General features: G+C 41.8%; 1 protein-coding gene across 1 annotated transcript in view; it reads right to left on the bottom strand.

Moving 5' to 3' along the window:
* The window catches only part of KCNK1 (potassium two pore domain channel subfamily K member 1), a 35,986-nt gene extending 23,468 nt beyond the window's left edge, over positions 1 to 12,518 (bottom strand). The window contains exon 1 of the mRNA XM_071549561.1: positions 11,971 to 12,518. Coding sequence (XP_071405662.1) covers positions 11,971 to 12,325 — 355 coding nt within the window. The 5' untranslated portion in view covers positions 12,326 to 12,518. The remainder of the gene's footprint in view (positions 1 to 11,970) is intronic.
* Positions 12,519 to 12,973: the final 455 nt, after the last annotated feature.

Genomic DNA, 12,973 nt, shown 5'->3' with positions numbered 1-12,973 from the left:
AGCGAGAACCAGGAACCCAACACATCTTCTTACCACTGGCAAGGCAGTTAGGTAGGCTCAGCCCACTTTGTTTTACAACACCCTGAGAAAACATTTACTAGGTAAAGAAAGGCATCCAGCATGCTAAAGCTGAAAAGGCTACTCATCCATTTGGTTGGTTATGTGGGCTGTGTTAACTGGTGTGTAGCTTGTTTTCTACACAGGGTACACAACTGAACAATTCCCTAGAATGGAGAGGCAGTATTTCTGGAGTCTCCACTGAAGGGAAGATATAGAAAAGTGCATTGCACACTGATATGGCTTCTCTAAGTCCTTACTCAAGTAGTTGCAATTTCCTCTAATACTGCTGAGCAGAAAAACTACTACCAAAGGAAAAGAAAAAATCAGTGCAAGAAAATAAAAGCATGCTGAAGTGCATCCACAGGATGGGAAATCAGCTCACTGTATGGGAACACAGCTAGCAGCAGAAATGGAGAACTGCAAGACAAAATGCACAGGCTCCTATTCTCAACCACACTAATACATAGCCTTTCACAACTGTTTGTCCTAGGGTCATCCTTTTGCAAAATACATACAGAAATGCCACTATAATCTCACAAGATGCAGAACGTAACAGAAATGCACTAACCAGTAAAGCAGTTTCCAGTATGCACATGCTTCAAGATCTACTGATAAAAAGTGGTTCAGAAATGTGAAAGATTATCACCACCTCCTTTGTGACAGATATCTAAGGATATGGCACAGTGCAAGGCTAAAACCTGGAGCTGAAACTTTTGTTTGAGGTATTGAGAGAGCTTCTATCTTTTGCTTTGGCTGAGATCCATGACTAATCATAAGAACTACTGTAAGTGACATTTCCCTTGAAACAGCATATAAAATCCTTTCAGGTGGCTGTTAGCCCCAGAAAACCTGACCTGAACATTCAGTTGGCGTCACTTAGTACACATAGGTGCACTAAAAGATATGACTGAACGATGAAGATTTATCTTTGCACTATACGTAGGCAGAGTGTAAATGCATAACTTAATAATAAACTAAGGCCTAAATCTAAGGACTGAAATTGCCCCTCGATTTACTCTTTTCTTATCAAAATGGATTTTTGATTCACACCATATGACATCATGTAGCGTTGACCTTTTTTTGGTTGTCCAACCAGAGTTGCAGCAGTGGACCACAAGCCAGGCTGGGGTTCTAGATTTTTTTCTGCAGATGTGCAAATACACACAGGTAATTTAATCACTTATCCTCACATAGTGGGTCAGTCCTGTGGTGTAAAGGAGAGCACTCTGGACTCTGAATCCCAAGGACCCGAGTTTGAGTCTCCGTGGGGACCGTCCCCTGGCAGGTCAATGCCTCCCTGCCATCCCATCCCGTCACACCTCAGATGCTCAGCAGGGTCAGCCCCGGTTAGTACCGGGTGCTGTGACAGTCCCGAGGACTTTACTGTCACTGTCCAAGCTCGCTCGGCCGTGGCAGATGGACCTCAGGACTGAAACGGTGGGGCCAGTTCTGTGCACGCTGTGCCTCACCTAAAAAATCCACTGTGCAGGCTGGAAGGGCACACCCACGTGGGGAGAGCCCTGCCCAAAACTTTATTTGAGAAGTCTGGCCATACATACATATCCTCACATAAGAGGAGTTTCATTGCTAATTTCATTACCAACTACTAATCACTCAAATTATTCACAGCATTTAATGTTAATTTCTGTACACTACTTACAGTTTACAGTACCTAAAACTTTCAAATAGTAACATGAGTATAAATCTTTGAGCCTTACCAATTTTTACTATAGTGCTGAGCCAACATTCCAACACTATGCAAAAATATAGCCATGAATCATAAAAACACAGAATTTTTAAGGTTGGAAAAACCTAAGATTATGAAATTCAACCATCAATCTATCTAATACATATAGATAAGTAACAAGACATGCTGTGAAGTGTTTAAATTTAATTGCTCATTAGTAAATTCTACAGTCTAGAGCTTCCAAAACTCTAGAAGAGATGGAAGTTCTTTAGAGTTTTCTCATTTCTTTTAGGCTGTAAGCTACAAAGGGAAAGGTCTATTCCATTCTTGAACAGCACACAGTTGCGGAAATAATAATATACAGAGCAGAGATTCCAAGGCCTTCTCAAATTAATCTTAAATACAACAAACAATTCTTAGAGCTTTTTCCCCCTTTTCTGAAGGGGGATATATAGGCTTCTATAATGAAGTCCTCAAGAGCTAGACATCCAAGCTATTTAATTTTTTAGCATATCCCTGGACATGTTGCTACTTCCTGAACACAAGGGGTTTATTTTCACTTCAGCTTTCTTTAAAGCCACATAGAGTACAACCTCAGCCTATCAGGGAGGAAGTGAAACAGATCTTTACCTTTTGTTTGCATTTGGTGACTCTAAAGTAATATTCTCCTTTTCAAACTATATTGTAAACAAAGGAGGATACCTACTCTAGCTTGCCTCTGGACCTTGGAACTAGTACTGCATGTTGCAATGTCTAAGACTGCCCATCACAGTTTAGAAGCTTGACTGAGCAAAATACATGTTCACACTATGCCATGCAGTTTTAAAATAATATAGAAAGTAAAAGTGTCACATGAGAGTACAGACTTTAAAATAAAATCATACATAAGTCCCATTCTAGTGAGTGCTGCATCATTTGAGGTCTTCTAGAAGATCACTTTTGCCTTTTAATGCTGAGAAAACTTCTCACACTTGGAAATACTTTTAGTTTTAGTATTTATTTCATAGACTCATACAATGGTATGGGTCAGAAGGGACCTCAAAGATTATTTTGTCCAACTCACCTTGCCATGCAACGGACACCTTCCACAAAATCAGGCTGTTTAAAGCCCCATCCAGCTTGGCCTTGAAGACTTCCAGGGATGGGGTATCCACAGCTTCTCTGGGCAAACTGTACTGGTGTCTCACCACTCTCACAGTAAAGAATCTCTTCCTAACATCAAACCTAAATTTTTCACTTTAAAGCCATTCCCCCACCTTGTCCTATCACTCCGTACCTTTATAAGGCCCTCTCCAACTTTCTTATGAGTTCACTACAGGTACTGGAAGGCTTCTGATCATTTCAGAAGCTTCATTTCTCCAGGCTGAGCAATCCCAATACTCACAGGCAAAGTGCTCCTAAAAACATTTTCAGTAAAGCTGAGCAAAGGATTCCTTTTACAGTCATTTCAACATATTACAACTGGAAAAATCATACAGCCAGTACAACACAGAAAATAAGTCACAAAATCCAAATACTACCTGAAATGTATTTCCTTTTCCAAAAGCCACAGTTCTGAAGTTAGATTCATCTCTCATTAGAATCAAGCTTCTGCTTATTGAATAAAAATGCAAATGATGGTGTGTCTTAACTTTATCATTTCAATATCTAATTCTGGTTGGTCCCTCTCTCCCCTCAAACCACCTTATACATCTGCTCCTAGAAATCTTTTGTGAATCAGCTACTGTTAAAGAATTTAAGGTTATTTAGCTGAGTCAATTTAAACAGTCTTTAAATAATTCAAAGACATCAAAGTCGATACTCATACTAGAAGCAGGATGAAATTCAGAGGTACATTTTAACCTTTTCATTTTAGCTTCTGGAGTTATTTTTAACAAATTCAGAAAAAACATTCAGTGTTTGGGACATGAAATGCACAGCAAAAAGAGCAAAATATATGACAAACCCCCATTCTTATAGTTACCAGCGCTCTAAAAAGCTGCATTTGCAATGGTATTAAATTATGTTTGAAAACATTCTATACAGAGGTTCTGGCCAGTCCAGAAGTTTTCACTTTGTAGCAGAAGACAGTGAAAATATGCAAAAGGCCTCTATTCTCTGTTAGCATAACAACAGTCTGGACTCACAATTTTCAGGAGAAAGATGAAACACTGCTGTTAAAGTTTTTAAAAGCAAATAGTACGAAACTTTGCCAGAGGGCCTAGCCTCACTTTCTCACACACAAAAAGAGCAGTACCCAAAAGACTACTGGGTTGGCTTGTTCCACTGGTAAAACCTGTTTCCCAGCCCAACCTCCTTTTTCAGCTGCTGCCAGGGAACAGTGCCTAAGCAATCTCCCTGCTTTCCCATCGGCATTTCCCCAGTTCCTCAAAGATGATGTGATAACATCCAAAGCTGCTTAAGCGACTGGCATAGAATCAGTCTGGAGTACAGACTATGGTAATACTTGGGGAGCACCAGTTAGCAAACATTTGGAGTCTGGTGACAGCTGGTGTTCCACTTCAATTTATATGCTCTTTTCCTACAAGGAAGTTTGCATATTCTGTTTTCAGAGATGAATGTGTATCTTTTTCATTCCAAAGGAAAAAAAAATCCGTATGTTCTTCCAAGAAGCACTCTGATACTTTCCTGAAGCACAGCCACTTGAAATGCTTTGCTCCATTCATTTCTTTCAGTTCTGCTCTTAACCAGGACCACAGTGCTGTTTTGTCCTCATAAGAAACACAGTATGTTTAAGATTTCAGCTAAGTTCTTCAGTGAAAAAGTAAACTGAGACATTTCTCCTAGGTCTTCTGGGTGACCATCAATAACTACACTAGGTCTTCAGCTGAATTTTGTACAAATATAACTCTAAAGCAGCTGAGGTCAGACCTAGAGAGACAGTAGGGATTTAGGTAGCTAATTCCCGAGAAACTTTTTACTGCTATTTATTAACCCTAAAGGCATCCAAACATCATAGGAATCCTAATTTTTCTCAAATTGCTAAAATTCCACTTCTGCACATGCCAAGAAATATTTTAGTCTCCATATGGTTTCAAAGCAGCTTGTAGCCTACTCTATAATTAACCTGGAGCAGCAGCTTAAGTAGACACTTTTCTGTAGATTGTGATGTTCCTCTATCCAAAAAAACCCCACAGACTATTAAAATGAAACAAAGAAAGAATAAAACTAGCCAACAAATAAATGAAACCAGGAGAAACTACAGATTTAAAATAAGACTTATTTTAAATTACTTTGAGATAAAAGTGGAAATCCTACTAAACAATGGCCAGGAATTGATTGTTAAGTTTTAGAAGTCCTGCTCTGAGAGTGTGTGTGACTTTTAGCTAGGGATTTGCTTTTTAGATGTCAGTAGAATAGTAATAAAAATTCCAGCACTACAAAAGGTTTAAAAATAGAAAATAATTAATCGAAGTCAATTTAGGGGGAGATTACTCTCTCTCTTTCAATAAAGATGTAAATATTATAGAATAAAATAAAGTCAGATAAATGATTAGAAATAATAACAAAGCAACAGGAGACTACGTAATTCATTTATGACAAACAGCAAGTAATTGTAACACAACTGAATCAGGAAAACCCAAAGAAACAGCAAAGGTAACATTTACCAAAAAAACCCCAGTTAATTTGCCCAAAGCAAACCACCACAAACTCAGTCCTGACCCCAGTTAAACTCTGTGTATCATGCTAAGTTCAATGGACTTGTTTTGTGATTACGTTTTATTTATTTTGGAGGGAGGGATAGGGGGTGTTTGTGTTTCAGCACAGGAAGAATATGCCTAACACTGAAGAATTACAGAGGCAGCAGCTGCAGTCCTTCACCTGTTGAGAGCTGCTGGGCTGGCTCCTCATCACTGGGTAATTTTAGCAAGGCAAATGGAACTGTGGGACACAGCAGTGGGGACAGATTTTGTAAGAAAGATTCCATCCATGAACAGCCAGCGCTGCTCCAAACAATAATATAGTCCTCCTACTCTCTGGCATCTCCAGTTTCTGCCAGAAGATGGTTTTCACTATTCATTACCTGTAAACCACAAATATTGGAGTGGAGCGACTCTTGACACCCTTTGTTTCTGCAAGAGGGATTTTGGCACAGCTGATTGCTGTAGTCCCATGAGAAACAGGGAAATACTACCCTGCCCGGAACACAAGATAGGACAAACCCAGATTTCCTCTTTGCTATTGCTTGCTTTAATAGAGATAACAAGACCTTTGCCCTGGGCACAGAAGAGATGAAGTGACCAATCTGCTGGCTGTAACTGTCATCTCTGGCAACTGAGTGGCATGTGTCCTGAAGCACAGAGCCTAATATCCTTCCCAAAAAGCTTATATCATTGCCTTTGTTAAATATAGGTTTTTTAGAAATATTCATATACAACACATTTTTAGTTTGTGTTTTTTGGTGGGTTTGCTGGGTTTTGGTTTGTGTTTTGGGGGGATTTGTTGTTTGGTTGGAGTTCTTTTAACTTGTTAAGTCCCTTCTTTTCTGGTTTTAATTTTTTTTGTTGTTGTTTTTTAATACTTCACTGAAGAGTCCCATGATTTTGTGCTGAAAGACAGAGACACCAGAAGCTTCTGATCTACTTTCTCAGTATTAGTGCATACATACTCAACTTCTTTTACAGCTTCCCTAGATGTAGAAGTCTTTTTGTCTCCTCTTCCTAAAAACAGCTAGAAAACCCTGGTTCAAATCCTTGCCCTGAAAATAACACTAAGCTAAACTCAATTGAAACCTTCCACATCCCAGAAGGCAGCATCTTGACCCTGGGGCCAGACTAGAATATGACAGCAGCAAGTCTGGAGCTGCTTCACAGAGTATAAAATAAAGGAATTTACCCTGGGAAGAAAGCAGACACACAGGCAGACAGAAATGACTCTTTGACTTCGTGTTTATACTACTTAATACAAGAGATAGGACACCTGGTTCCAGGACAGTCTACTGATCTACCTGGAGGCTGACAGCCTTGGGGACAGTAGCCGTGACTCCCTGTCCCAGAACAGGCTGTCGCCTTCAACCACTTGGCTTCAGATCCAAACAGTTGGCTTATTCAATGTAATCCTTGTCCTCTGGCATCTTTCTCAACCTACCCTGTCATTACTTCCTTTGATTTTCCTCGAAGTACTCCAGTTTTAAAAGCCACACTGTTGCAGAGTGGAGCACAACCTCTCTTTGCCTCTGAGATCAGCAAATTACCTTTTCCTGTAAACGTTGTTTCCACGTAACAACTCTTAAAAGAGAAACAAAGTTCCCAAAGTTAGGCATCCTTGCCCTGGTGAGTAGCTGCAATTCATGACACCAATTTAAATAAACTATGAGTGCTACAGTCAGAGCAACAGTACAGTGAAGCTTCAGTTTTCTGCTGGAGTCAGGGTGACTACTAGCAAAATCAGTCTGAGTTTAATTAATCACAAAGTTTGTATATTTTCATATAAGAGGCAACGGAGAATCTTATGACTGGTCTCTAGACATACATTTGATATGAATTATGAAACGTATTTATTTGTTGTGTATTAATAAGATACTACAGGCATCGCCAGGGACACAGCCCACATATTCTGACTGCAGCAACATAAAATATGCATTTTACACTGAAAGAACAGAACAAAAAAAAATCTGCTTCCCCTAAAGCCTCTGTGAACTATCCTCTTTCTATTTAAGTTAAATTCACATTTTTCCATAAGGTATGAAATACCCAGGTAGTCTTGTCCACCTGAGGGCTCTACTGTAAACGACTACAAATCTTACCATGTCTTTGTAATCCTCCACTGTGATGCTTTCATGGTACTTTCTCATCTTCCATAGATTTGTTGAGATCTGCAATGAACTTTCTTTTGCAGTACGTTCACTGACTTCATCACAACCTCAAAGCCTGTGACTTTTAATAAATAAAGGCACAGTGTAGTTTCTCTGGCAAGTAATCAGCAACAATGCTGATGAGAGTCAGACCTAACAGAGTGCATCCTTACAAATCAAATGATACATGCATTAATATTAACTCCTCATACTTCTTGCCAGTAAGACTCTATAAGTTATTTAACATGAATGCAAAACTTTCCCTGAAAGCCACGTTGCTTCTTTAGTAGCCCTTCAACCAAGAACTTTCAATGTAACAGCCACTGTCAGAATTTATCTACAACTACTGCACAGATGTTCCTTACTCTCTTCAGAATACAGCAAGCAGAAACACAAATTCCATACATCATGGATCTTGGGTAACATTCCTACAATGCAGCACAATACAACCATCCTCAGTGTCAACAATGAAACTGGTACAGGCTAAATTCAGAAGATTCTGCTTTGCACAAACCACCTTGCAGACAATCACATTACAGGTTTTGGAAGTGGTTGAAAACTAACAGTCCTCTTTTCTCTTTTACTGTCTTGAATCCTGTTGCTCAGATGAAAGGCCACCTGATCTTAATCAAAAGATTTAAAACATGCATTGCCATCATAGAAGATGCAACTTCTTGTCATCCATCCTCTGCAAAACCCTAAATCATGAGAAGGCTATCTTAGCTTCCTTTTAATGGGTATCTTGCCAAACCTATCACAACAAAAAAGGATCCAGAGAAGCTCTTTTTTAGCATTCCTTCTGATATTCAAATGTTAAGTGAAATCTACAGTGATGTTTGTGTTTGTGAAGAAGGCAAAAATACTCAAAGCTGGACAGTGACAATAAGACTTACAGTCTGTTTGCATAGTGTCATGGGATATCCTTGCACTGAGAAGACTCTTTCCAAAAACAAACATAAAAATACAGGCACCAAGATCCTAATCGGCCAGCTCCTATCCTTCGCTATCTATTTTCCTTCAAGAGACAGAAGTCACTGTACTCTTCATATCTTGTAACACAACCAATATTGATTTCTTTAAGTCACTTCATTCTGCTTACAATTCATGTAGTATAGTATTCCTGTATTGGACTAATATGGGATAAGATCTTAGGAACTGACAGCATGCCAAGAGCAGTGAAAACACCACCCAGAAGAGCAAGTGCAAAAAAATTACTTCATTTTTATTGTTAGAAATAAAAGACATCAGTACCGATGGCCCCACAACAAAAGAAAGAACTGCTTCAGCATGACAATTCATGACATCTAGCACTGAGACAAGTGGTAACCATAGATGTGTATAAGGTCATAATTACAGAGTTTCCAAGACAGAAACTATTTAAATGCACCCAATTGTATATTCTTAGTGTTTATATTGTCAATTATTAATGACTGAATTGCTTCCTCTTATACACAGCTTGTATGGCATTCTGCATGACTGCCTAAGTTGCACAGGGAGGAATAGAGTTGTTAGAGAAGAAACCTGCTGCCTGTCACTTCTACAATCTGCTGAAGTCTCACCACCAGTCCATGTCACTGCCCTTTGTTTGCCCGTCCTTCAGGCAGCTTGTGACAGTCCTGTGACAGCCCATGTGTGCAGCAACATAAACTGCTTTCAAGTAACAATTTGCCTTCACTGTGTTTATTCTGCAAACTCTCTCCATTTGTGATTTTTTTTTCAAAATTCTTAACTGACTTTATCATTGTCTTCAAGGATTTTCTCTAGTGAGTAAGAAGCCAAAGAATGTAATAAGGACGAGAAGAAACAAGTGAATCCAGGGATACTATATTTAAACACTTTCCCTACATGCTTTATATAGAAACTAAAAGGCTATGAAAGAAGTCTTGTCCTCTGTGCAAGGGGTAGGCGTGCATTTATTTACATGATGAATGACAAATTCAGTCAGCTGAACATATGGAACATCCTGGTGCTCTCTGCAATTTCACTTATGCACAGAAGCAACCCTAAGTTGGTACCACCAGTACCAGGGTTTTCTTTCCTGCTTTTGTCCTTACTGTACTTGGCAAAGGAAGGGCATTTCAGGTGCACAGTTTCTAATAATACAGCATTTTTTTTAATGTACAAACACTTCTGAACAGTTGTTTGAAGTGACCAGGCAGGTTCTACTGCTTATCTTCCATTTCAATGGCCATTTCAAGAGTCTTAAAAGATTCCTCGTACAGATGCAGAGTTAATTGGGGGGTGGGGAGGAGGGGAATGCACCTCACCAAAAATCTGCATGCACTGGGGAGAATTTGAACAAATGTTGGTCATACTATATTTGTCTGGATTTATACTTATCTACTTGTACAAGTTATTTATATTAAATTGGATTCAAGTACAGCTAAAGAGTACTGCATAAAACAAGGGACAGACACATTTTGTTAAAGACAGCCCAATCCACAGGACTATCAGACACAGAAGTATCACCATTTGATGCCTGACCTATTGCATCAATGGTGACTAGACGAACTTCAGTTTGTAAAACTGACAGAAATAATGATAACTCATGCATTTCAGACCTCTGTCTTTTCTAAGGATATGTCATTTAAGTGGAGTTTTCTAAAAGGTTTTCCCTTTGGACAATCATATCTTGCATCTTCTTTCCTTGTAGGGCCTCTATGATCAAGTCAGCTGCACATGGTGGGCCCAGGTTTTCCCTTGCCCTTAAGCAGATGTGCAGTGGCAACGAGATGCTCCTGTTTGAACTGTTCTACTGAATTCAAACATGCAGCTGTGTATTACCAGGCAGTATTAAGGTGTTACCAATGGTACCATCTCAGTCCTGCCTCCACTGTCCTGATTGTGAAAATTTTTTGTTCAATCAATATTGCCAGATTTTAAAGCAATAAACAGCAGGGATTGTGGATTGGATTTGTCTGATTAAAAAAAAAAAGTTACAAAGTTACATGCACTGTATAAGAACAAACAGAAAAACAGGACCTTTTTCAATACCTTTTTCTTTATATGTATAATGTGGGTTATAATTTTATGGAAAAAATAATTTGAATACAAAAATAGCTATTTGACAAAATAATTTACATTTTATAGTACCAGACAGTGTAACTGTTTAGGAATGAAAACAAGCATTGTAAGGTCAATTGAGCACCTTAAGTTTAAAGTCCTTTACAGTTTTACTGAAAGGAAACTATCGAAATTCCACATTTTTCTCACCAATTGTATTACTATACATTGATTAATGTTTAGAAATTTATTCACTGAGAGCATTTAGGCTCACAAGCGTCACTTTCTCTCTTCTTACAAACTTTCACTAGTTATTAAGATGCAGAGGGGGAGGTGTTGCCTGGACTCCCATAACCCAGGTTTACTTTTCACAAACAGAACTTCCTTATAACAAGCAGACAACCTATTCTGTATACTGAATGACAGCTATTTACAGGACATGCATTGCCTATTTGAAATCAGTCAGGAGGCACCAAAATAAGATCAAGTAAGCAAATTATTAAAGGTCATTACTAGTATCAGTTGATTATATTTCCCATAATAGAAGGAGTGCTAAAGTGGGGGCAGGGAGGGGGAAAAAAAGAACAGTGCATCTTTTATAATAGTATCAATGTACTGCCAAGACTCAAAGCCCTCTGGCTAGACAAATTTTAGGGTGATTCTTTTAAAGCTTTTCTTATTCGACAAGCCTTTGTTTTTTATTTCAGTGAGCAGAATACAAATCACAAGAGCCCAGCTTCCGAGCACAAATGTCTGCACTCATCCTTTAGGAGAAGGCTGTCCAACATGATCTTATCTGAAACGGGACTGCTGTAAAAATAAGTGCTTGTAAAAACTATGGTCAGATGAATGCTTCCTCAAGCTTTTCAAAACTACTATTTAGAAGAAAATAATCATTATCTTTCAGTCTCTGAGATACAGACGTTAAATGGAAATTGACAGGAAAATATGAAACTGAAGTTTAACTTCATTTGTGCACTCATGTTTGCAGTTCCCCCTCCTCCCCCCTAAATCAGCCTGAAAGGCACAGGAGACACCCCTAAAAAGCATTTGAAAGTTCAAAGAAAGAGATGGGCACCACGCCGGATTTTCGAAACCACCAACGATTTCAAGGTGGGGGGACCTGGCAAACTGGCCAGGGCGGGTTTCAAATACGGGTGATGCGTCCTACATAACCCATGCCTCTCACACGGGAGAGTTTGAGAAGTAACCATTACCCCAGAACCCAAGCGCCGCCGCCCCCGCACGCCCCGGTCCGGCGGCCGCCCCGTCCCCGCGGCCCGGGATGTGCGGGGCCAGCGGAGTCTGGCCCCGCTCCCGCAGCCCCGGCTGCCCCCACACCGGCTCCTCCACCTCCGCAGCGGCCCTGGGGGAGTTCGGGCCTCCCCGAAGGCCTCTGGCGGCGGGTGAGCCGCCTTTCCCTTACCCGTGGTGGAGAGGACGGTGCTGGCGAAGAAGAGGGAGGAGGTGAAGTCCCAGTTCCAGTTTCCCGAGGCGTTGCTGAGCACCGAGACGCCGTAGTTGCTGGCCTCCAGCACCCGCATCAGGAACTGCTCCAGCTGCTCCTCCGAGAGGCAGGCATGGTCCTCCAGGAAGCGCTGCTTCAGCTTGGCCAGCTCCTGGCGCAGCAGGTCCTCGTAGGGCAGCTCCACCGAGGAGAAGACCACGGCGCCGAACACCAGGTAGAGCAGGTAGCCCAGCACCAGCAGGGCGAAGCACCAGGCGGAGCGGTGCTGCTCCACCAGCCGCACGCAGGAGCTGCCCGCCAGCGACTGCAGCATCTTCCCGAGCCGGGGCCGACTTGCGCCCCGGGCCAGGCAGGGATGCCGAGGGGGAGCGGGGGCTGAGGAAGAGAGGGAACGGAGGGGAAGGGAGGGGGAACGCGGCCGGCGCCTGCCCGCTCTGCGGCCGCTGGCTGCCTTTGGGGGCGCGGAGCGGCGCTGATGTGGCGCTCACGTGGCCGCGCGGCGCAGGTACCGCGGCAAAGGGAGGGAGAGAGGGAGGGGGGGAGGAAGGCAGGGCCTCCTGCTGCTGATGCTGCTCCCGCAGCCGCCGCCAGCCGCCCGGTCCCGCCGGAGTGCCCGCCCCACGCCTCCGCTGCCGGCTGCCAGAACGCCGGCGCTTTCACTCCTCTCTGTTCCTTGTCACCGAGAAACGCGTGGGGAGCGCGGGGGATCCCCCGCTGGCGCTCAGCGAAGCCGATGAAGGGCCGGCCGCCCCGTGCGGCGGAGGTTTACTCCCCTTTCCACCCAAAGTCTCTGGAGATTTCTTTGCCTCGCTGCTCCCCGCCTCCTACAGTGAGAAACCCCCAGAACAACAATACCTTCCATGACTGAGTTGTTCTATTATTTACTTATTTCTTCATTCACGTTGCAAGGCAGAATAAGGTGACGCAGTGTGAAGCAGGAGGCTGAATTTCATTCAGCTCA

This window comes from Pithys albifrons, chromosome 2, assembly GCF_047495875.1.
Source record: "Pithys albifrons albifrons isolate INPA30051 chromosome 2, PitAlb_v1, whole genome shotgun sequence".
Classification (NCBI taxonomy): domain Eukaryota; kingdom Metazoa; phylum Chordata; class Aves; order Passeriformes; family Thamnophilidae; genus Pithys; species Pithys albifrons.
The sequence above is the reverse complement of the archived record's forward strand: the minus strand, read 5'-3'. Positions and strand labels throughout refer to the sequence as shown.